General features: G+C 42.3%; 1 protein-coding gene across 5 annotated transcripts in view; it reads right to left on the bottom strand.

The window, feature by feature from the left end:
- EHF (ETS homologous factor) overlaps positions 1-24,088 on the bottom strand; it is an 87,487-nt gene that overhangs the window by 29,900 nt on the left and 33,499 nt on the right. For 4 of the 5 annotated variants that reach the window (XM_061381107.1, XM_061381109.1, XM_061381108.1 and 1 more), the window contains 3 exons: positions 20,444-20,506; positions 18,564-18,759; positions 14,346-18,460 (listed from right to left, as the gene is read on the bottom strand). In XM_061381107.1, the coding sequence (XP_061237091.1) occupies positions 18,361-18,460; positions 18,564-18,759; positions 20,444-20,506 (359 nt within the window). In that variant the 3' untranslated portion in view covers positions 14,346-18,360. Of the gene's footprint in view, positions 1-14,345; positions 18,461-18,563; positions 18,760-20,443; positions 20,507-24,088 lie in introns of those variants that run through there. The other variant, XM_061381110.1, reaches the window with a different exon arrangement.

Here is a 24,088-nt window from a genome sequence, read left to right as displayed (position 1 = left end):
GAGAAGACTCTTGAGAGTCCCTTGGACAGCAAGGAGATCAAACCAGTCAATCCTAAAGGAAATCAACCCTGAATATTCATTGGAAGGACTGATGCTGAAGCTGAAGCTGAAGCTCCAATACTTTGGTCACCTCATGCAAAGAACTGACTCATTTGAAAAGACCCTGATGCTGGGAAAGATTGAAGGCAGAAGGAGAAGGGGACAACAGAGGATGAGATGGTTGGATGGCATCACCAACTCAATAGACATGAATTTGAGCAAGTTCTGGGAGTTGGTGATGGACAGGGAAACCTGGCGTGCTGCAGTTCATGGGGTTGCAAAGAGTAGGACACGACAAGCAACTGAACTGAACTGAACTAGTACATACAGGCCATTGATACTTAAAATATATTAGAAATTTTAGGATGAATGAAAAGTTTGTAAGAATACAGAATGTGTTCACAGAGTTAGCATGCTCAGTCATGTCTGATTCTTTGTGATGCCATGGACTATAGCCAGCCAGGCTCTTCTGTCCATGGAATTCTTCAGCAAGAATACTGGAATAGTATTGCCTTCTCTAGAGGATCTTCCTGACCCAGGGATTGAACTTGGGTCTCCTGCATTGCTGGCAGATTCTTTACCATCTGAGCCACCAGGGAATCTCCAAAAGTTGGTAATAATATAGTGTGTACTCATGGTATAATGTAATGAAAAAGCAAGAGATAACATTACTATAATCTCAACTATATATTTTTTAAGTAATGTATAGGAAAAATACTGCAAAGAAATATATCAAAATTTTCACATAAGTGTTAACATATATAACACACATTTGGAAGGTAAAACAATGGGTTATTTTTTCTTTTTTTTTCCTTTTGTATTTTCCTGGCTTCCTAACTTCTCTATAAAATTAATTTTAATGGGAAAAAGGTATTTGATTACTTTTATGATTTATTCCTAAGTGCTTTTTTCATACTTGGGTACCACCATTGAATGAGGAAACAAATGCACCCTCAATGTGGCTACGAAGCATCAGTTCACCACTTCTTATTCTAGCCTGAGGACATTGCTGATTAAACAAAGCCTCCTGTGATTCTCGCCCTGAATTCTATTAATACCTGATATTTACAAGCCTTATAACAATAGTCCAGCTCTTTCCTTCTAATCAATTGAAATAGCACAAACTGGTAAAGCCTGTCTTCGGTCTCATGCATTATTCCTCCCCAGGATATTTATACATTAACTATTAACATATTTGATCACTAGGTCAAAACTTCAGGCTAAAGACAAAAAAGAAAAAATCAAGGTGGAATTTTAGGAGGCCAATTTTTGGGAAAGGAGATTTGGAAAGAAGGACCTTTCAACTGCAACACCTTCATTTTCTTTTACCAAAAGACCATAGGCTTACCAGCAGAGCTTCATGTCCATAAACCTCTGGCAGGATTCCAGATTTTCCTAAGCAGTCCTACTATTGAATGTTCTACCACTTGTACTGGTCAGGCACTGTGCTCCAACCTTGGTTTTACCTCTAAGATCCTGTGAACTCATCCCTTTTTATATTCCAGGCACCTGGCTCTTGGCAGATGTTAAATCAATTGGTTGCCCAGTGATCAATTTCTTCTAGCAAAAAGAAGACCTCTTCCCTTCCTAGCAAAGCCATAAATTTCCCCTCACTCTCAGACTTTGTGCCTCACCTCTTCAGACCTCTTCTACCAGGATGGCACAGCCCATCTGCCTCATGCGTGAACTAGACTAGTCCTCCCAGACGTGTCCTGGAGCCAGTTTCCCAGGAGATGAGAACAGGTGGTCAGGGCCATGCCATGCCCATGATGTGGAAAGCCACTGGAAATGACTGGTAAGTGAGTCATATAGCTGTGTCACTGTTTGTTTACAGAGACCAAAGCTACATTTGTCCCAAGCTTGTAGATTCAGAGAAGAAAAAAAATCTCAGGAAAAAACCAGAAGCTCATATTATTCCAAATTACCTGCAAAAGGCAGAGTGATAGGCGGCCTGCAGGTCGAGATAGGACAGCTCTTGAAATTCCACTGAAAGGCTGCACGCACCTGTCCCCAGGTGTCTTGGGTAGCTGGCAGAGAGATGTTTCCCTATGAAAAGACTGAAGAAGAGATATTGTCTTTGATGCGCCCAGAGAAGGGGTTCTTGGACAGCCTTTGGAACTGTTGGTTGGTATAGCAGAGAAAACTTATGACTTGGTTTCAGAAAGCCTGTATTCAAGTTCTGCTTCTCTCACCTAATGATGGTATGATCTTGGGTGAGTCTCTTAATTTCCCTGAGTGTCAGTTTTGTCATCTGTAAGCTGGTGGCAGTAATTCCAGGGTGTTGAGATAATTCAGAGAGTTTACATGAATCTTCTGGCATATAGGAAGTGCTCAATGAATGTTTCATTCCTTATCCATTCTGTGGAAATTTAGGCTAGGAGAGATTCTATGATTTGCCAAAGGTCTCCCACATCAATGGTGAATGAATGACAGACCTCCATTTTCTGCCTGGAAAGTGGGAGAATTGGGACTCGAGTCTAGTTAGTTGCCTGTTTTAAAATCAAGGAATTTCCCTGGTGGTCTAGTGGTTGAAACTCTGTGTTTCTAAAGCGAGGGTTTGGGTTTGATCCCTGGTTGGGGAACTACGATCCCAGATGCCATGCAATGTGGAAAATAATTACTTACAAAAATAAAATCAAATGCATTTTTCTGAAAATTCTTTTTGCCTTCTTGCCAGTCAATGCCAACTGGTGGAGGCCTAGTCAGAACCGAAGTTGAGGAGGGGAGCACAAATTCTTAGGGCCGAGAGAGGAGAAAATCCAACAGGCAGAGCTCACTGAGAAAAGCCCTGAGTTCTGTGCTGCTGTCCTCCTCCGCAGCCAGTGAACCAGGTAGAGGTGGCACGTGGGAGGGTCCAGCCCAGAATCGTCACAGGTGGGTGCTCCCTGCAGTCACCTGGCACTGCTGACCCAGGACCCTCTCACTGTAACAGCAACAGCCATACAACAACAGCTCCCACTTACTGACTGCTTCCTGTGTAGCCAGTCACAGGTCAAACATGTCCCTTAACAAGGTTGTTGTGGAGACGCAATAAGGTACTGTCTACAACACTGGCCAGAGCAAGTGGTCTATAGTAAGTGTTCAATTAATGGTAGCTTTGGGCACTTTATATACAGTCCCCTTTCATCTTTCCAATGACTTTATAAATTGCTTATTATCAAACTCTCTGGGCTTTCCTGGTGGCTCAGACAGTAAAGAATCTGCTTGCAATTTGGGAGACTCAGGTATGATCCCTGGGTTGGGAAGATCCCCTGGAGAAGGGAATGGCAATCCACTCTAGCATTCTTGCCTGGAAAATTCCATGGACAGAGGAGCCTTGTGGGCTACAGTCTATGGGATTGCAAAGAGTCGGACATGATTGAGTGACTAACACTACCATTGAGGATATGGAGGCTTAGTGGATAAAGGAACTTGGTCACAGACAAAAAGCTGACCATCAGTAGAAATTAGGATTTAAAGTTGATATATCTGAGTCCAAAGCCTGTGCTTTTAACCATTAGGACATAGTAGCTCATAGGTCAGCTAGTGAAAGTTGTGAGTCACTGGATAGTCTCAGTGTAGTGTTGCCAGAGTTCCCTCTTTCACAGGGGAAATTGTGCTGAGCCCTAAACAGCACAGCAGGAGGGAAGCAAATGCCCTGCCGGCTGGCTCCCTCCTCTGCATTGCAGGAGCCTCTCTGAGACTGAAGACTGGTGGCTAAGGAGGAGAAACCTTAGAGGTTTCCTGATCTCAAGGTCAGTAGACTGGTTTGTCTGTTCCAGTTTGATTTGGTTTGATTTTGCTTTGGAACACTTTGCTCAAATGAAATTTTATAGGAAAGTCTGAAGTGTGAAGTCAACAAAAGTGAAACCACTCTGTTGAAAATGAATGGAAGGGCCAGAGCCTCACATCCTCCAAGGAACTCTGATATGTGCACCTCTTAATGTGAGAAAGGAGGCCATGCATTTGGGGAACAAAGGACCATGCCCTCTGTACATGGATGGAGACAATACGGGCAGTGCAAAGTGTGTGGGGCTTTGAAATCAGATAGAACCAGGTTCTCATCTCTCTTCCTTAACCTATGTCTGATTTGAGCAAGGAAAATCATCCTTCTTAGCATGTTTTGTCCCACGGAAAATGGAGCTCTGATCCCAACCTGAGAAGGTTGTTGACAGAAAATGGAACAATTGGTGAAAATGGCCTCAAACAGTAAAAGACACAGAAAAGAAAGGAAACAACTGTTAGCTCTTGGATCACCAATCAGGTTTTGCTTCTTTTATTTTCATGAAAGGAAGAATAAATTTTTATGGGTTAAAATGAATAAAGAAAATATACCTTTTAAAAAAGCATATATAATCACAAAACCTGAAAAAATGCACATCCTGAGACTTCCCTAGTGGTCCAGTGGCCAAGACTTCCCAACACAGGGCACCCAGGTTCGACTCTTTGTCAGGGAAATAGATTCTGAGAGCTGCACCAAGAGTTCGCATGCTGCTGCGGAGAGATCCAGAATGCCTCAACTAAAAACCCGGCATGCCTCAATGAAGGTCGAAGACCCAGTGTGCCACCACTAAGACCCAGGGCAGCCAAATAAATACATAAATAATATGTTTAAAATCCACATCCTTGCCTTCATTCAACGTTTGCCACATGCCCAGAACTGTGTGGTACCAAGATGGAACAAGGGGTACGACTAGCGTCTGCCCCGGAAGATCTTACAGTGCAGTGTATGCACAACCACACACACACAGAGGCGAAATTTCCAAAGTCGTCCCAGTGTGGCGAATGCTGACAATGCAGCAGCTTGACGTCCTGAATCCTGGGAATCCCTCCTCTGGTTCTTGTCAGAGCAGGAAAAACACCAAAGCAGTGAACCGTCCATCACCCTCCCAACTTAGATATGGCAGAATTCCAAGACTTTATGTACCAGAACAAACACATTTTTCTACTATTCTTCGTCCAGTGAGACCAGAAAGGCAAATATTTTAGATAAAATATAGTGACCATGCAACCCTTCATTGTGTTTATTGAGTGCTCACTCTATGCAATGTGCAGACATTACCCGGATTATCTTTGGGCTCCAAACTACTTAAAAGCAGGGAGTTTTGTGTTCCCAGAGACAGAGCAAAGGACTAGACTTTTCAGCTCTTTCCAGACTGAAATAATTTTTTTGTCCCCGAAGAATTCCTTTCAGTATTTGTCTTGGTGTAGCCAAAAAATAACTAAAATTATAAAAATAATATAAAATAATTCCATCTATATAACCTATCCTTTTTTTTTTTTTTACTGAATAGCTCGTCCATTAATAAAATTTATATGTAAGGTTTCACAGTGTGAAATCATGCTTTCACCAAAATCCTCCAACCTCCCAAGTCCCAGCCCTTAATTCATCTATCTTTTTATTAGTCTAGAAGCCTGGAATGACATCCACCAAATGTGTACATGATTATTTGGAGTGGTAGGATTTGTTTTTTTTTTTTCTTCATGTTTTTCCATACTTCTTTTTTCAAATAGTGATCAGATATAGTTTAAATTCCACTGTTGTGTGAAGACTTTGCTGACTGTCAGGACCAGAAATTATTTCTTTCTTCTCCATCATCCATATCCCTTACTCTGCAGCACTCGCACGTTATATATATACTCTCTGAGACCGATGCTATTTGTAGACATGCAATGCATTCCTGCTGTAGCAGCTCCCTGGAAGTCCAATCTGTGGTTCCACCATTAGCATTGAGTTCAGTTCAGTTCAGTCGTTCAGTCATGTCCGACTCTTTGCAACCCCATGAACCGCAGCACGCCAGGCCTCCCTGTCCATCACCAACTCCTAGAGTTTACCCAAACTCATGTTCATTGAGTCAGTGATTCCATCTAACCATCTCATCCTCTGTCATCCCCTTCTCCTCCTGCCCTCAATCTTTTCCAGTATCAGGGGCTTTTCAAATGAGTCAGCTCTTTGCATCAGGCGGCCAAAATACTGGAGGTTGGGCTTCAACATCAGTCCTTCCAATGAACACCCAGGACTGATCTCCTTTAGGATGAACTTGCCATCCAAGGGACTCTCAAGAGTCTTCTCCAACATCACAGTTCAAAAGCATCAATTCTTTGGCACTCAGCTTTCTTTATAGTCCAACTCTCACATCCATACATGACCACTGGAAAAACCATAGCCTTGACTAGACAGACCTTTGTTGACAAAGTAATGTCTTTGCTTTTTATGCTGTCTAGGTTTGTTATAGCTTTTCTTCCAAGGAGCAAGCAACAATTTCATGGTTGCAGTCACCATCTGTAGTGATTTTGGAGCCCAAGAAAGTAAAGTCTGTTACTATTTCCATTTTTTCCCCATCTAATTGCCATGAAGTGATGGGACCGGATGCCATGATTTTAGTTTTCTGGATGTTGAGTTTTAAGTCAGCTTTTTCACTCTCCTCTTTCACCATCAAGAGGCTCTTTAGTTCCTCTTTGCTTTCTGCCATAAGGGTGGTGTCTTCTGCATATATGAGGTTATTGATATTTCTCCCGGCAATCTTGATTCCAGCTTGTGCTTCATCCAGCCCAGCATTTCTCATGATGTACTCTGCATATAAGTTAAATAAGCAGGGTGACAATATACAGCCTTGACGTACTCCTTTCCCAATTTGGAACCAGTCTGTTGTTCCATATCCAGTTCTAACTGTTGCTTCCTGACCTGCATATAGGTTTCTCAAGAGGCAGGTCAGGTGGTCTGGTATTCCCATCTCTTTCAGAATTTTCTATCAGCATTACAGGGACCAACTAACCTCAAGAAAAGATGATATCTATCATGAGTTTTGAGTTTCAAATTACACTCAATGCCCCAGGAAGCTGTTTATTTTTGCATTTTTGGCAAAATTTGACTTCCTGTTTCTAAGAAAGCCTACTCAACAAAAGAAGGGACTTTGCTCAGCTGTTTAAATTTCAGGACATTCTTCCTCTAGCAGCTTAAGGGTTCATGCAATAGAAATGTCATTGCTTGGGAGCTGTGTTCAAGTTCCAATTCTGCTATCCGAGCAAACTGTTTAATCATACTAAGTCTCCACTTCCTCCTCCCAAGGGAAAGATGGTAACAATGCTATTTACCTACTTCATAGAGTTAAATGAGATCATATAAGTAAAGTGTATGGTACGCTCCCTATCAGAGTAAGCACTCCATAAATATCAGCCCTCACTGTTACCCTTGAGTCATATTCCCAGGAGCTGCTTTCCCAGATGGAGATATGGTTCTTAGATCCTGAAGGGCAGCTTTCCCTGGAGTTGACCACATGTGTCCAAGGATCCAGGCTCTGCGGCTTTTGTCTCGACTCCCCTCACTTCCACAGCCTTACAAAACCATCAGAGATAATTTCACGTTTACCTTAGTTCACCAATGCTTCCCAGGGCAGAATCATAAATACTTAAATATATTTCAGATTACATTCAAACTTAATTTCATAAATTCTTGAAACTTTCTATTTGGGACAACCTCAGACATGATCTAGTTCAACCTGTTGACTTACAAATGAAGAAACCAAAGCAAGAGCATTTAAGAAACTTGCCTAAAGGCCCATGGCCAGTTAGCCATGCCTGGAACCCAGGTCCCATCTTCCTGCAAGTCCCTATTATGGATTGCTTTGCCATGTAATACGCTGGTTAATTGGCTGTCTCCCCCAGAAATTATAAGCACCAGCTTAGAACACCTGCTTGTTTATGAGGAAGCGGAGGTTTAGAGCTTAAGTCATTGGTCACCGAGGTCACCCAGCTGGCCAGTGAAGGTATGAGATTTGGAACTTGGATTATTCCCATTCAGAAGCCTGTACTTTTTATTCTACTAGCCTGTTTTCCAGTCTCAGTGACTTAAAGATATCTCCTTTCTCAAGAAAGAAGGAACATCAATGGTGGATGCAGAACAGTGGTGTAATAACAGGAAGTCAAGGGGCTCATACACTAACCTGCTGTGTGAACTTGGACCAGTCATTTGACCTTGCCTTGTACTGTGTCTTAAGCAGCAAGACTGTGGCAGCCTCTAGTGCAGTGCATGGCACCCGGGATGCCATGGAGATCCATATGGAGTTGAAAATTGTTGACTGTGGGAAGCCCTTTTCCCCCAGTACCACATAGCCACCACGTTCTTTACTTCTTGTTTTCCCTCTCACAGGACACCTCAGTGGAGAGTCCATCACAAGCCCGGAATCCTGTGTCTCCCTCCCCACTCAGGTGAGGCGTGTCCTCAGGTCAAAATGAAGAGATCGCCTCTGTTTTCACAGCTTCAGCAGGGATCACCGGCTCTATCAAGTGTGAATCCACTGTTTGCTTTCCTTTTTGTCTCTCTGTTTGCCATTGGAAAAGTCCATTAGTGCTGAATGACAAGACTAAATAGTCAAGGGGAGAACAGTTGATGTGTTAATAACTCTTGGGTAAATACCATTTGTTATTGTCACCACTGAGGCTTTCAGAGACATGGCACCATTCCGGGCCCTGGACTGGAACTGTCGTCTTGTCAGCTCCCCGTCTTTCAGCAACCTGGAAAGACAGGTTTGGAGAGGGAAGGAGTCTGAAAGGGATTGGTGAGCAAGAGGAAGGGAAGGTATGGGAAAGAAACAGGGACTCTGAAAGCAATACAGAGAGTGAGAGAGAGGAGGGTAGGCTCATATACGTGCCCACACGTGCCTCAGCACACACGCACACACACACACACAGTGATGCCAAGATGTGAAGTCAGAGACCTGGTGATTAATGGAATTTTTACCAGATTTCATAATCTCTTATATTCCTTCCTTCCCAGTGCTAGGGATCTCTGCATTCATCACATTTTAGCAGCTCTGACTTTGTTCCTTTGGTTCCACATCTGCTCTTCTACTGACATCCAAGATGTGCAATTTGTCCTACTGAGCCTGTCTGGGACCCAGAGGGGAGGTGATGTTGAAGAACCAGTGTAAGATTCAAAGGGTTAGCATAAGAAGGTCACATGGCATTACCATGGAGGTCAGGAGAAAAAACTTTGTAAAGGATATCTCCATGTTGCGGAGGATGGTGGAATCCACAATCAGGAAAGCTCACATTTGCATGAAAAGATTCGTGAACAGAAAAATTGGGAAACTGGCTTCTGCTCTTAGTTAAGAGGCTGGGTGACTACCTTGGGTCTGTATATTAAGTTCTCTGCACTTGTATTATGGTGTGTGTGCTCGCATGCTCAGTTGCTCTGTCATGTCCAATACTTTGCAACCCCATGGACTGTAGCCTGCCAGGCTCCTTTTTCCATGGGGTTTTCTAGGCAAGAGTGCTGCAGTGGGTTGCCATTTCCTCCTCCGGGGTTTCTGATGGCAGTTTGAACCAAATGATCTTCCAGCTCCAAGCATCTCTGGGACTGAGATCTTAAGGCAGATCAGACACTGAATACTCTTTGAATCACCATCTCTGGCTAGGAATGATCAAGTATGACTTTAACACAAGGTAAAATGGCTTGAAAACAACCGTGTTGGTTAGAGATCATTGGGTTCCCAGACTAAAGACCTTAAATACCTATCTTAGAGTCGTCACAAATTTAGTAATAATTCGTTTACATTTCTTAGTGGTTAATTCTTTTCACAGCACTCTCCAAGAGAGGCAATAGAGCATCAGATTGAGACACCAACTCTGGACTCAGCTAGTGTGTGCGTGCATGCTGGGTGGCTTCAGCTGCGTCCCACTCTTCATGACCCTATGAACTGCAGCATGCCAGCTTCTTCTGTCCATGGGATTCTCCAGGCAAGAAAACTGGAGTGGATTGCCATTTCCTACTCCAGGGCATCTTTCTGACCCAGGGATCAAACCGGCATCTCTTACATCTGCCTGCATTAGCAGGTGGGTTCTTTACCACTCAGGCAGAGGTTCAAATCTCAGCTCTGCCACACACCGGCAGGGTGAAGTCAGGTAAGATTCTTTGCCTCTCTAAGCCTCAGTTTCCTCAACTACGAGATGGAAATAACAGTGAACCTATCTCATGGGCAAAGATTTAAAGAAACAAATAAATAAACAAGTGCAAAGTGTTTAGCACAGTGCCCATCTGTATAAAGCCTCCATAAATATTAGACTCTGTCCACTCCATTCCCACAGCACTTTTGGGAATTAAGTGTGTATTTCCATTTAGGAGAGTAAGAAACTAAAAAATGGAGAAGTTAAATGACATGACCACAGTCTCCAGCCAGTTAGAGTTGAAGCCAGGACCAGAAAGAAAATAGCCTGTTCATCCCTCATATCATCACAAAGTCTCTAAACTGAGCTTTCAAGAGCCTAAGCTTTGAGGGTGAGAATGTAAAGAGATGAGGGTAAGGGCTAAGGATCTTATCTTGGGGAACACATGTCGTTAGAAGGATGGGAAGAGTAAGAACTGAAGAATGAGGAAAGCAAGAGAAGAAAACTGTTGCAGCAAAGGAAATGGATCTTTTCCAAAGTAGAGAGGGAGGTCCTCAATATCAAAAACCATGAAGTCAAAAGAAAGGTCTTGGAATTCAAAAACAAAAAAAGTCCTTCATTTATTCAACAAATATTCATTGAGCCAGATACATATGTTAGGCACATCCTAACGCTAGGAATATGTTGGTGAATGTGGTGGACAAGATACCTGCTCTCTTGAAGCTTCCATTCTAGCAGGGAATATAAATACTGTAAGAGTAACCTAATGTCCTAAAAATATAATTTCAAGCAGTGATAGTTCTAAAAAGAAGATAAAATAAGGATAGTACAATAGCAAGTCATGGAGAAGGTGGGTGAGGACCTAAAGCTCAAGCGATTAACAAAGGTGGCTTTAGGAATCTACCAACCACAAGGCCGTCAAAAGTGTATTTTAGGTGAAGGGAACAACTGAAACCAAGTCCCAGAGGTATAGATGAGTTTGACTATGACCTTCAGGGGGCATTTTCAGTGACTTGAACAGGGGCCAGATTATGGGTTAACAGAAGAGAATTGACACATAAGGAAATAGAGTCTATAGGTCAACTGGGCTTCCCTAGCGGCTCAACAGTTAAGAATCCGCCTGCTAAGGCAAGAAACACAGGTTCAATCCCTGGATCAGGAAGATCTGGAGAAGGAAATGGCAACCCACTCCAGTATTCTTGCCTGGGAAATCCTACGGACAGAAGAGCCTGGCGGGCTACAGTGTGTGGGGTCACAACTGAGTGACTAAACCACCACCACCATTGGTCAACTACTCACTCAAGAAGTTGGTCTTGAAAAGTAGGAAGAAAATGGTATTCATGGCATTTATAGCTGACAGTGGCAGTATCAGCTATTCCTATTTTGGACGTTTCATTTCCCTTCCCATTTCAGTGATACCTCCTCACTACCAAAATTTTCAACCAGAGAGCCACATTCTTGGAACATTCACATTATAGATGGGGAAACAGTGGCTGACTTTATTTCTCTGGGCTCCAAAATCACTGCAGATGGTGATTGCAGCCATGAAATTAAAAGACGCTTCCTCCTTTGAAGGAAAGTTATGGCCAACCTAGACAGCATATTAAAAAGCAGAGACATTACTTTGTCAACAAAGGTCCGTATAGTCAAGGCTATGGTTTTTCCAGTGGTCATGTATGGATGTGAGATTTGGACTATAAAGAAAGCTGAGCACCAAAGAATTGATGCTTTTGAACTGTGGTGTTGGAGAAGACTCTTGAGAGTCCCTTGGACTGCAAGGAGATCCAACCAGTTCATCCTAAAGGAGATCAGTCCTGGGTGTTCATTGGAAGGACTGATGTTGAAGCTGAAACTCCAACACTTTGCCACCTCGTGCAAAGAGCTGACTCATTTGAAAAGCCCCTGATGTTGGGAAAGATTGAGGGCAGGAGCAGAAGGGGACAACAGAGGATGAGATGGTTGTATGGCATCGCCAACTTGATGGACGTGGGTTTGAGTGAACTCCGGGAGTTGGTGTTGGACAGGGAGGCCTAGCGTGCTACGGTTCATGGGGTCACAAAGAGTCAGACACAACTGAGCGACTGAACTGAACTGAACTATAAAATATTTGTGGGACTTGGAGATAAGCATACTCAATTCCTCCCACTCCAAGACTCCACTGACAGCATGGAACTTGTTTGCACTCGTAGATAACTGTCACCATTCCAGCAAGCACAGAGATATTTGCTTTGGATCTTTATTAATTTTTTGTTCTCTAGAATTCAGGGTCACCTCTGGTTTCTAAGGCTTAGTGGATCTTATTTCACTGTTGATTATTTTTGCTCACTACCCTTTCCCCTTTCCACCCTTACCCCATCCTCCCAAGTCAGATTCTAGAGCAGTGCTGTCCATTGGGACTTTCTTTGATTATAGAAATGTTCTATATCTGTTTATCCAATAGAGAAACCTTTAACCATATGTGACTACACATATGGTAGTGCAATTAACAAGCTACATTTTCATTTACATAATTTTAACTAACTTAAATGTTAATCACCACACGTGGGTAGCACCTATAGTTTTGGACAGACAGATATTTCTAAAGATTAAAATTCAGGAGAGTTCCTGTTTCCCAAAGAGGAGACACTCCGCAAGATCTTCATGATTACTGAGAAATGTGTCAGTGCAAATAACTCCCAAGGCAATGAGGGAATTTCTCTTCCTTGGAGAAAAATGGAATTTATATAAAGTGGGCCGAGTTTGATGTGCTTGAATATTATCAGCATACTAATTTGGCCTGAAAATGAACATACTGCTTCTTGTAGCTCAGAGAGGTAATCTCAAAAGATCATCATTTCCCTAATAGTGTTCCAAAGGGTGCTGATTTCATGAAGTCTTCTTTGATGAAAAAGTTCCATTGTCAAATAAGCTTGGAGAATTGGGAACACTTTTTTACCTCTCTTACAGATTCACAATGCACGTCATAACACAAAGGCTCTGGAAAATCCCACAATAAATAACTCTGTAATACATCATTTGACTCAGTACTATTTCCTCAATGTCTTTAACCATGAAACTCTGTGTGTGTGTGTGTGTGTGTGTGTGTGTGTGTGTGTAAGACAAGACATTAGTGTTCTGACACACTAGAGAAATGTTAGGGTTATGAGTATGGACTTTGGGGGAATGCCCTGGTGGCCCAGTGGTAAGGACTCGGTGCTGTCACTGCCACAGCCCCTGTTAAGTCCCTGGTCAGGGAGCTAAGATCCTGCAAGTTGCCTGGTACAGCCAAAAAAAAAAAAAAAAGAACGTGGACTTTTGGAAAAAGAGAGCTGAGTGAACAATACCAGTTCTACCAATTACTACTAACTATGTGACCTTAAGAAAGCCACTTAACCTTTCTGACCTTCATTTCCTTCAGTTGAAAATTGAAGATAATATTTATATATAACAGGAAAAAAATGGAAATTATATAAAGCGGGCCAAGTAGATTAAATGCAATGTAGATTGCATGTAGATTAAATGCAATCATGTATACAAAGAACACATCCCAGTTCCTGGGATCAACTGCTTCTTCCCCAAGTTATTTTCATTGTGACTTATGAACTTAAGTGACTGAAGGACTGCAGACTCCGCACCCCCAGGAGAAATATGCTATGAACTGGTAGAACGCATGTCCTGCCTGGAAATATTTTTAAGTGTGGTATTGGAAAGCTGGATGTGACAGTGGTCTTTCCCGCCTCCCTTTGTTCATCCTTCACCAAGAATGTACACTCAGCATTGAATGGCTTCCTGCAATTTATTCTTAACAGAACAGCTAGAAGGACCCTTTCAAACCAGCAATGGAGCACGGCATTCCTCTCTGGCTCCCCATCTCACTCAAACTAGAGCCTTCAGCATGGCCTCCAAGCTCTAACATTATTTCCTACTATTGCTGAGTCTATCTTGCAAACAGACTACCCTCCTTTTCTTTGGATATCTCAGGAACAGGTGTCAAGAACCTCAGGAACTTTGCATTTGAGGTGCCTCCAATAGGGTGCCATCCCCTTCCCCCACCCCCGCCAGCCCCAGCTATCTCCACGGTTCCTTTCCTTCCATCTTTCCTAACCCTGCCAAAAGTTGCAAGCACCCCCCCATACTCCAGCACACTCTACTCCACTCCTTGCTGTACATCTCTTGACTACACTTCTGATACTCCATGTTGTGTTTGTCAATATCTTGTTTCTTGTCTGTTTCCATCCAATAGAACATAAATGTCACGAGAGCAGAATTTTTTTGTCTCTTTCATTCTCTGCCGTAATTCAGCGCCTAGGACAATGCCCAGCCCGTAGGAGTAGATGCTCAGTAGATGATTATTGAGTAAACACATGCAGAAACTGCCTACGTTGTGTTGCTACAGACTAAGTGCATTCCTCTAAGCCTGGTTTTGGATGGCTTGTTGAAGCATCAAACACACGGTTACAGGCTGGTCTCTGTAATTTTTATTAGTGTTTTCTGGGACCCATCAAACAAACAAACAAACAAAAAAACCCTGTATTTTGAAAAAAATAATTCTTTCATAAAACAGAAATACTCAGTTTTAATTTAACGCAGTTTCAAGGGCAAGGTTTCTGATTGTTAAAAAAAATAGCGGCAGTAGGGTTGCTTCCCCAAAAAATGTCAACCCAGAAGCCAGATGGGAAGAAAAGCAAGAAATAGGTAGACAGTTACAGAAAGATTAACCCCAATTAAGCTAAACTCATGAAGGCTTACACATTTCAGTGGTTTGCGACACCCAGTCTCAACACGTTTTTATTCAATGTTCTCTCTCTTATTCCAGAAATGGAATCCTGAGAAGCAATGCTGAGGCTAATTCAGCTCACGTACTTTCTTTCACACAGGAAGTAGCCATTCCATGGGCTCCTCTGGAGTTTCTTACACCCCATATAGTTAGATAAACTCCTCCCGAAGATGGTTCCATGCTGTGCACACAGGTAGGCACTCAACAAACTTCTTTTTTTAACTATAGAAGAATAATATAACTGCCTTTTTCTCTTACTATTTTAACTTCTCCTATATTTTATACATTTGAAAAACAACACACTTGAAAACTAAAATCTAACATGCATGACTAACCTTATCAAAAGATCCCTCAATATTTTTCAAAAAGAAAAAAAATACAAACCAACCCCAAAATACTAAAACTTAGAACTGCTTTACACTTAAATAGAAATTTACATCATATAAACATTCATAATCTTCATCGTTTAAGACAGGTTCAAGGTTCATGACTGGCTTCTCATATACCAGGTAATTCTCACAGTTCCCAGTGAGGTGACAGAATTCTCACACAACATAGGCTGATTTGCAGAACCAAATAACCTGTTTTGGTTTTATTTCAGCACAGGTAGGAAGGCAAAGTAAAGAACCTCACAGGAAAATGTTCATCTGACAGATAGTAAGTCCTTGAAGTTTTGGCTGTTGTGCTCTTTGTCCAGTAAAGAAACAATTTATATCACAATTATGGATATGGGCTCCCAATCCAAGGAGTCTTCCAGAAGACATTTATTCATTACCTCATCATATAGTTACTAAGGACCTATCTCATGTAGGTATTGAAAAAACAGTATTGCTAAGATATCATCCCTGCCCTCACAGAGCTTACAGTCTAGCGAGAGAAGAGTTTGAAAAAGAACAAGCACATTTCAAAGAAAAACTCACTGCCCTGGTCTGTGCTGCTCAGAAAGCAACTTCCAGAAGTTGTAGGCACATTGCTGGGGGTCAGGGCTTTGCTCGTTTCATCAAGTCAATTATCTAGAGGCCCCAGATGATCTGAATCTAGTAAAGTCTTAGCAATACATTTCCTTCCTCAGGTTCCCATGCAAAAATAAAATAAGAGCCCAAGCCTTTAGTGTAAGAGGGGTTTAAGGAGGCCATGTGTAGTGATCTTAGGAGTGTTGGCTCAGATGAGAGCTTCTCAAGTGAGAAGCTGTGAGTTGCCAAAAGAAGGGGGCTTCTCAAGTGAGAAGCTGTGAGTTGCCAAAAGAAGGGGGCTGGCTTGTTGCTGAGATTTTGCTCTCCCTTGCAACACTGGGGTGGGAAAGATTCTGTTCACACCCCAGGTTGGCATGGCTCAATTACCTTGAGTTCTCCAAGTCACGAATAGCACATAGAAAATGCATCAAACTCAAGCCAAGACAATAGAGATATATGCTGAGAACTTAATACGCCAACCTATTTAAGTAGGAACCAGGTGCCAAGAAACCGTCACTTTCAACAAATAACACAATCTGCTAATTATCTGCAGTGTTCCAGTCGGTACATCCCAGACTTACTACCTAGCAGGGGTTGCTCTTCAACAGAGAGGGTGAAGAAACAGCCAAGACCAATTTGGAGGAACAGGAGAAACTTACAGTTTTGAGGAAGGGAGAGCTCAGAGAATGATCCAGGCAGCTTAGATGATGAATAGGCCAAGCCAGAGGACAGCAGAGAGCAAATTAGCAGATGTCTCTTAATAACTACACACAGACATGCAAACATTCACATGTTTACATTAATTCAAATATCTGGAAGTTTAATCTCTTCTGTGGAAAGTATGGTCAACTGCTGGGAAAGCCTCAGTTCTACAGCCTTGCTTGGAGAGCAAGGTTTGTCTTTCTTGTGGGAATGTCTCAGATTTGTGCTGCTCATCATCCTTCTAATGAGAGCCATGATGGCCAGTGACCTTGGAACACAGCTTAGTGAGATGAATGACCTTCTGAAGGTACAACTGAGTTGTTTTTCTTTCTGCATGACTTGGTCACCTCCAGAGGTGCTACTCAGCATTGTCAAAGTACAGATACTGAGGAAAGTCTCTAACTCCTTCCTGGCCACAGCTCCTGAACTGAGTTTTCTGTTTTTCTCTTCCATCTTTCTTTCTCTTCCATCTTCCTTCCTTTCCATCCTTCGTTTTCCTCTTCCATCCTTTCTTCTTCCTTTATTCCTAAGGAAGTCTTTTTTTGTTTGTTTGTTTTAACATTCCTCTAGATCCAAATCTAGGCAAGACAGCATTCACTTTGGAATGAGTTAAAATGCGACAGGAAGGTTATCCCAAAGAGGAAAGATTATAAGAAGCAATATCTGCGAATGTGTCTCCCTGGCACTAACCTCTCTCTGTCGGTCTCCCTCTCTCTCCTCTGTGTTCCCTTCCACAATATTATTTTTTCTCTGTTTTGTCATTCTACTGAAAATGTGTTGTATTGTTAGCTCTTGTTTAAGTTATCTGATTCTAGCTTTCATCTGGGGTTCTGAAAAGAAGTCCCTCTAGCGATTTAAACTCACTGTCACAACATTTTAAAAATGAAAAATAAGTTGACTTTAAAGTCTTCACTCCAGGGATTTTTGTTGTTGTTGTTCTGAGAGTAAATCACCATCTTCATCTTGACTGGCTAAACCAGTGGTTCTCAGTCAAGGGCAATCCTCCCACCTAACCAACCTGCGGGACATTTGGCAATGTCTAGAGACATTTTTGGTTGTCGCAACTTTGATGACCACAGTGCTATTGGCATATAGAAGGTATTGGTCATAGATATGCTAAACATCTCAAAACACACACTACAGCCAAAATAATACACAACGAAGAAGAATTCAGCCAAAAAATGTCAGTTGTGCCAATTTTGAAACCACAGACAATGGGAATACAAGAGAAAACTCATCATCTCCTTTTCCCACTTATTTTTTAAGCAATTAATATAAAAATAACCAAGGCCAGACCTTCTCTTAAATAACCAAAAGTAAGCAGAGGTGGCAATTGAAGTTTTTCACCAATGAGTCGAGAAGGAGGAGGGAAGATAGACTTCACCCCAGGTAAATCATTCCTGAATGAGTATAAAGCCCCCTGCACCATTATTCTTCTCTGATTTAAACAGGAAAGTTATGTGATTATGCAGTGATTACAGTCCACCCTGGACTGTGGAAGTCCTCAGTCTCCACTCGCTCACTCCTGAAGGTCAAGGTAAACATCCCATGCATCCTTCTGGTTCATCCCATCAATCTGAGACCCTGAAGTTCATCCTGGCGACCACATCCACCTCACTTGAGGAGGCCACATGAATGCTTACGTGTGGAGGACACGTCACCTTTTCCTAAATCATTTTGCATATAAAAACATTTAATGCCCTCTGATTATTTTTCTTTCTCTTAACAAGAAGCACAAGACTCTGTCCTTCTTGCAGCAGAAAAAAAGTTCACAATAGAGTCAAAAATTACAACCAGACACAGCGTCATATTTCACAGAAAACTGTGTACGTTTGTTCCCCATATAGGACATACTTCAAAAGTAACAAAATCATTTTATCAACTGTCATGTTCCTTCTTCCTGTTAGAAGTAGATGTATTTTTTCCCCCTCGTGGTACATAAATATCAGAAAACAAGTAGTCTTTGAAATATTTACGTCCGGGAACTTCATGGTTGGTTATCATTTCGGGGGTTATTTAGCTTTATGTTCAGAGGTGTCAGCAGCTTCAGTTTTCATTTTCCCTCCATCCACGTGCATTCTTGCCAAATTTATATACCAGTCTTCGTCCATCCACACGTTCCAGAATTTCTCTTTTGTAGTAATATCTGTAACAAAAGACATTGCGTAAGGGGCCTGGTCTAATTAAGATGGCTGCGGGAACAAATGGTCACGTGGTCTTATCATGTTCGGAGACGTGAAACTCCTAACCTCATGGCTCGGCTGAGTTTTTCGTAGGTCATGCTGCTGTTGTTTTTCTTTTTCCCCCATAGCTGGGCCACAGCCTCTGATTTCAAGAACCTGAAGATGCCCTCAGACCGGTCTTCCCACTTGATTAACCCTGGATTCTTGTCTGGGTTTAGCAGGATGTCGCGGATGAATTCCCATAAGTGAGTCCCTCTCGGATCTGAGGCCAAGTGGAAAAGAAGAGTTTATTCACAGCTTAAGTCACAGCGAAGAACAGCTCGAGGAAGCCTAGAGTTGAAACATCTTCCATCAAGTAAGAAATACTCAATACCTTGCTAGCCACCTATGACACCACGTCACAGCATCTCCAGTACTGAGTATTTAAGAATGAACTAGCAGAATTTTTTAATTTTACAAGTCAGAAAGCTGAAGCATGGAGAACTTAACTGACTTGACCAAAGTCACACAAGCAAATTAGCGGCAAAGCCAAGACAAAAGAATAGGCCTTACCTAGAGAACAGATTTGTGGTTGTCAAGGGGAAGGGGTTTGGGGATGGATGGAGTGGGAGGTTGGGGTTAGCAGATGTAAGCTGTTATAGATAAAGTGAATAACAACAAGGTCCTACTGTATGGGACAGGGACCTATATTCGATATCCTATAAATAAACCACAATGGAAAAAATATTTTTAAAAAGGATGCAGAGGGAGGGGATATATATAGATATAGATATGACTGATTCCTGTTGATGTACAGCAGAGACCACCACAATATTATAAAGCAATATCCTCTGGTAAAAAATAAATAAAATAATAAAAAGAATGTGTGTGTATATACATATATATATATAACTGAATCACCTTGCTGTACAGCAGAAATTAACACAACATTGTAAATCAATTTCAATAAAAAAAACAAATGTAAAAAATCAGTCCTAGATCACCTAGGCTAGTGGGAGTATCTTCAAAATATGGTTGACAGATTGCTGGGGACTCATTTCAACTTGTTACTTCCCAGGAGAACAATGCTCAACCACTTTTATTTATTAATAGGACCTCAACCAATTTGACGGCTGCAACCCAACAATTGTGTGTCAGCCAAATGCACAGGGTTCTAGAACTCTTAGGCCTAGAATATATTGCAGTGGGGTCTCACGGGGGTTGAGGGAGTCAATCTGAAAATAAAACAGCAACTGTAATGACATTAGCAACCAAATTCAATTCTGTCCCCATTGGATTTGTGACACACAACTCCCTCCCCAAGCCCCAATTAGCGAGGCTGTGTTCCTTCAGTCCTTTAGGATGACGTGGAGTAGCAGATAGCAAAGATGTCCAACCGCTACAATTTCCAGATTATACCACCTCGATCTCTTTTCCCCACCAACTCCACATCTCTGATATTTCATACACTTTCATAAGATTTTATTATTGGGGGAAATATAGCTCCACAAAAGCACTGCTGATGCTTAAGAATAAACAATATTTCTTGAAACAGTAACTCAACAAAAGAAAGAAGCCAACATTCAGCAAAAGAAAAAAAGAATATACCTCAGCTGTTTCTTCCCACCTTTCTCCTCACCCCATCCCTTTTTTTTTTATTTTCTGGAGAAAGGGAGATAGCCCACCGCATGCCTGTAAGAAGTTCCCATTCACAGAGGTCTCAGTGTTAGAACAAATAGAACAGAGTGAGGAGGAAATATCCATTGAAATTCTACTTTGAGAAACCACTGCAGAGGGGTTGCTTGGCCAGCAAGTGATGCCTCTCTTTTCACACCCCACCCAGTCTGAGGTGAAGAAATGCAGGCAGCAGGAAGAGGCAGTGTTTGCCTTAAAACTGGTGGCCTCCAGCAACCCTCCACTTGAACGAAAGGAACGGCCAGGAGGCAACTGAAAGCCAGCCAACTTACTGTGCTTTTTGGTGTGGGGCTTGGTCGGGTGGTCTTGCTCCTTTTTCGTATCAGGTGACTCTGCTAAAGAGAAGACAACGAGAACTGCTTCATTTCCCTGTTTCCTGCAATTGTCATCTCCATTCGTCCATTAATTTCATCAGGATTTATTAAACACCTACTACATGCCTGGCACTGCTCATGTAGTTGGTCATGATCAAAACAGAGCAGAGATGATAAGTGCTCCAGAGAAAACATTTCAGGATAAGCAAAAAAGGGTAGACATGTGGGAATGGGAATAATTCGCAATTAAATATAAGGTGGTCACAGAAGAACTGATAAGGGGACCAGAAGGGTGTGAGGGAGACAGTCACACAGAGAACTTGTGGAAGAACCTGCTGTGCCTGAGAATAGGAAGTGCAAAGACCCTGAGGCTGATGTGCACAGAATAGAAGGAAGCCAGTATGGCTGTGAGCAAGGGGCAGAGGGGAAACAGTGGCGTTCAGATCACTAAGGCCTGATAGGATATTATGAGGATTTTAGTTTTTATTCTGTGAGAGATAAGAAGCCATTGAAGGATTTATGTCATCAGTTTTTTTTTTTTTAATGAAATACCAAAATGTAAACATTTAAAACAAAGAAAGATGACTTTTAAGCCAAAGGAGTGCCTTTTTTGGCATGCAAAGTTACATTTTAATCAGCCAGACAAAGGTGCCATTGACTGGCCTGAGCTCAGCACAGAGAGCCACAGTGGACTGTGGAAACACAAATTAGTTTAACAAATGACTCATTATGGTGACCCTTGAGATTATCAACAAGAGAAAATTACAGAGGCAAATTTGTGAAATAAAACTTGTTAAAAAGAAAACTAAATGACTTAGCAGTGTGTGTGTGTGTGTGTGTGTGTGTGTGTGTTTGTGTCAGTGGGCATGTCCAGTATCAGGAGAACTAAAGCAGATCTTACCAAAAAAAAAAAATCCCACCATCAAAAATCTGCCAACTTGAATACAGAGCTGCTTGTAAGTGGTAGCCAATCCCGATAAGAAATTGGACCAGTATATCACATCTCTTCTGTGGGCATTACATCAGAGTTCCCTCACTTAGGGTTTGCTGACCCACGTGTGGCTTTCAAGAGCATTTTCATCAGACCGACACTGCTGGTAAAGGAAGAGGATCCAAGCATTCGAGATTGTCAAGAGTGGTCCATTGTTCAATAAGGTTTGAACATCATTAGATCCTAATGAAAATGGTAAAGACTAACTCTTGTTTCTTTAGCACTTACTATGTGCCAGGCACTGTGATCAGTACTTTACATGAAGCACCTTATGTGATTCACACAATAACCCTATGAGGAAAGTGCTAGCAGGATCCAGAGGTTTTACTCATAAGCACTATTCTATGCCATTTACAAAGATGGTGCCACATAACAGATTTCATAAATGCCTTCCCTGCCAAGAATCAGGTTCAGTTCTGCAACACTCTAGCCAGTGGGGAGAAGTCATTCCAATTTGATGATTCTGTATTTCCCAACGTGCATAGACACATTCACCTATCTGAGCACCCAGACTGTCACAACTCAGAACTCCCAGCAGCTTGAAAGTCGTGGTGCGATGGATGAAAGAGTTTTAATAAGATCTGGTTAGAAGAGAAACCTCTTTTTCTGGTGGTTAAATGCACCGCCACCCTCCACTCACCCCCCGACTCCCTCCCCACTACAACAATGTCAGCAGGAGGGTTTGCACCTGACTCAGATTTCTCTGAAACCTGGAAAAACAAATTCACAGAAAATGCAAGGAGACTCCACTCTCTCTCTCTGTAGGTTTCGCAGTGAGGTTGCGACATCCCATCAGGATGTGACAATATTGCGACAGGTTGGCACCCACCCCGGTTTCCAAGTGATGCATCACTCTGACAGGGCCACGTTGTTCTGTAGACAAAGAGTGGCATTTACCCAGCAGGCCACAAGCAAAGCTTATTTTCAAATGGCATCCAGGAGTGGTGCAGGGCCATTATTTCAGAGCCAGGGTTGAAGTCAGAAAAACCCAAGTGTAAGTGTCTCTCAGCTTATTGGCCTCGATCCTTACTTAGGGGTTGCAAGCACATGTAATGCAAGAATCAATTACTTTGGGAGATTGAAGTACTTTATGAATAAACTGGAAACCTTGGACCCTCTCCCCAGAAAAAGGCACATATGTGTGTGTACACTCATGAAATTCTGTAACAGTTTCAGGAGTTTGTGGGTCATTTAGCTGTCCATGGATTCCAGATTAAGAACCCCCAGACCAGCTACACCAAGAGGAAATGTTCTCTTTAAGATGTCAACCATTTACCCAAGCTAGACTTCCATCCATCTTAAGGAAGAACTTCAGCCAAAAAAAAAGCCCTCAATAGAAATGTGACCATCATCGTATGGAAGAATATGCAGCCACAGGCAAAAAAAACTCGAATTTCTTCCAGCCTCTTCTAGTCCCCAGTGTGTGGGGGGCAAGCTGTAGAATCACCCACCTGCCTCAGCACTAAAGTCTTTTGATCTGAAACTTCACCTTAATATGATGGCCTCTCCCCCTGGCTCTTCCCCTGGCCCTCAAATAAAAGTCAGAACCTTTGAAGTTAGCCGTGTGGTTAAGTGACTCATCCTTATAAAATAATAGTTTGCTCTGAGGAAGTTGTCCAGCTTGGTTTTCTCCTGCTCTGCTTCCAGGCACCTCAGGCCAAGGTCCAGTCTGGACCGAGGCAGCACCAAGGCACAAGTTTATGAAGAGCTCCAGAGCATGACTTCAGCTAAGTTGCTTCGCAAGAAGCAAAGATTAGAAACATTTGCATATGATTCAGCTGTGAGCCATTTCTTTACGGGATATACAAATTTCAGTGTTATAATAGACCATGCCACCCGCGCTCTAGGCTCAGCGAGTCGGTGAATAAACACATCAAGCCTGCGTTGGCATGATTGGCTTGAGGACTATCGGGCAGATCAGGAACACTGGCGGCAGCCATTTTATGAAATGAGCAGATGACAGAGAAATCAAAACACGGCCGCTTCCCCACCTGTGTTTATCAGTGAGGGCATCAGTTTATGTGTGGCCTCGCCTCGGTGTGGCTTGTAACTTGCATTAACACACATAAAGATACTTAACTGCCCTCCATTTCATGGGAGCTGGAAATTTGAAGACTCGGACGAATGACAGGTCTTTGGGGCAGGGCTCGGGGGTTGCGGCAGGGTGAGGGGGTCCTGGTCCCATTGAGTAGAGACTAAACTATTCTGAAAGGGATTGATCCTTACAAGGCTGTAATTAACTATTCTACCTGGAGGGCTTGTTACCCCAAAGAATTTACCAACCCAGACACTGAATTGATTAAGTGATCATTCTGATAGAGCTCCTGAATGGCTTATCTCTTTTTTCAGCCTGTTACAATTTCAGGATAGGAATCCAGGATAAAGAGATTAAGAATCAATGAAGGGACTTCCCTGGCCGTTCAGTGGTTATGTCTCTGTACTTCCACTGCAGGGGGCATGGGTTCAATTCCTGGTCAGGGAAGTAAGATCCCCACATGACCAGTACCAGAAAAAAAGAAAGGAAATTTCTTGAACTGAATAAAAATGAAAATACAACATATCAACTTAAAAAAAATTTTTTTTTAAAAATCAAGGGATGTGAAGGAGAGTAG

The sequence above is a fragment of the Bos javanicus genome, chromosome 15, assembly GCF_032452875.1.
Source record: "Bos javanicus breed banteng chromosome 15, ARS-OSU_banteng_1.0, whole genome shotgun sequence".
In the NCBI taxonomy this organism is placed as follows: Eukaryota; Metazoa; Chordata; class Mammalia; order Artiodactyla; family Bovidae; genus Bos; species Bos javanicus.
The sequence above is the reverse complement of the archived record's forward strand: the minus strand, read 5'-3'. Positions and strand labels throughout refer to the sequence as shown.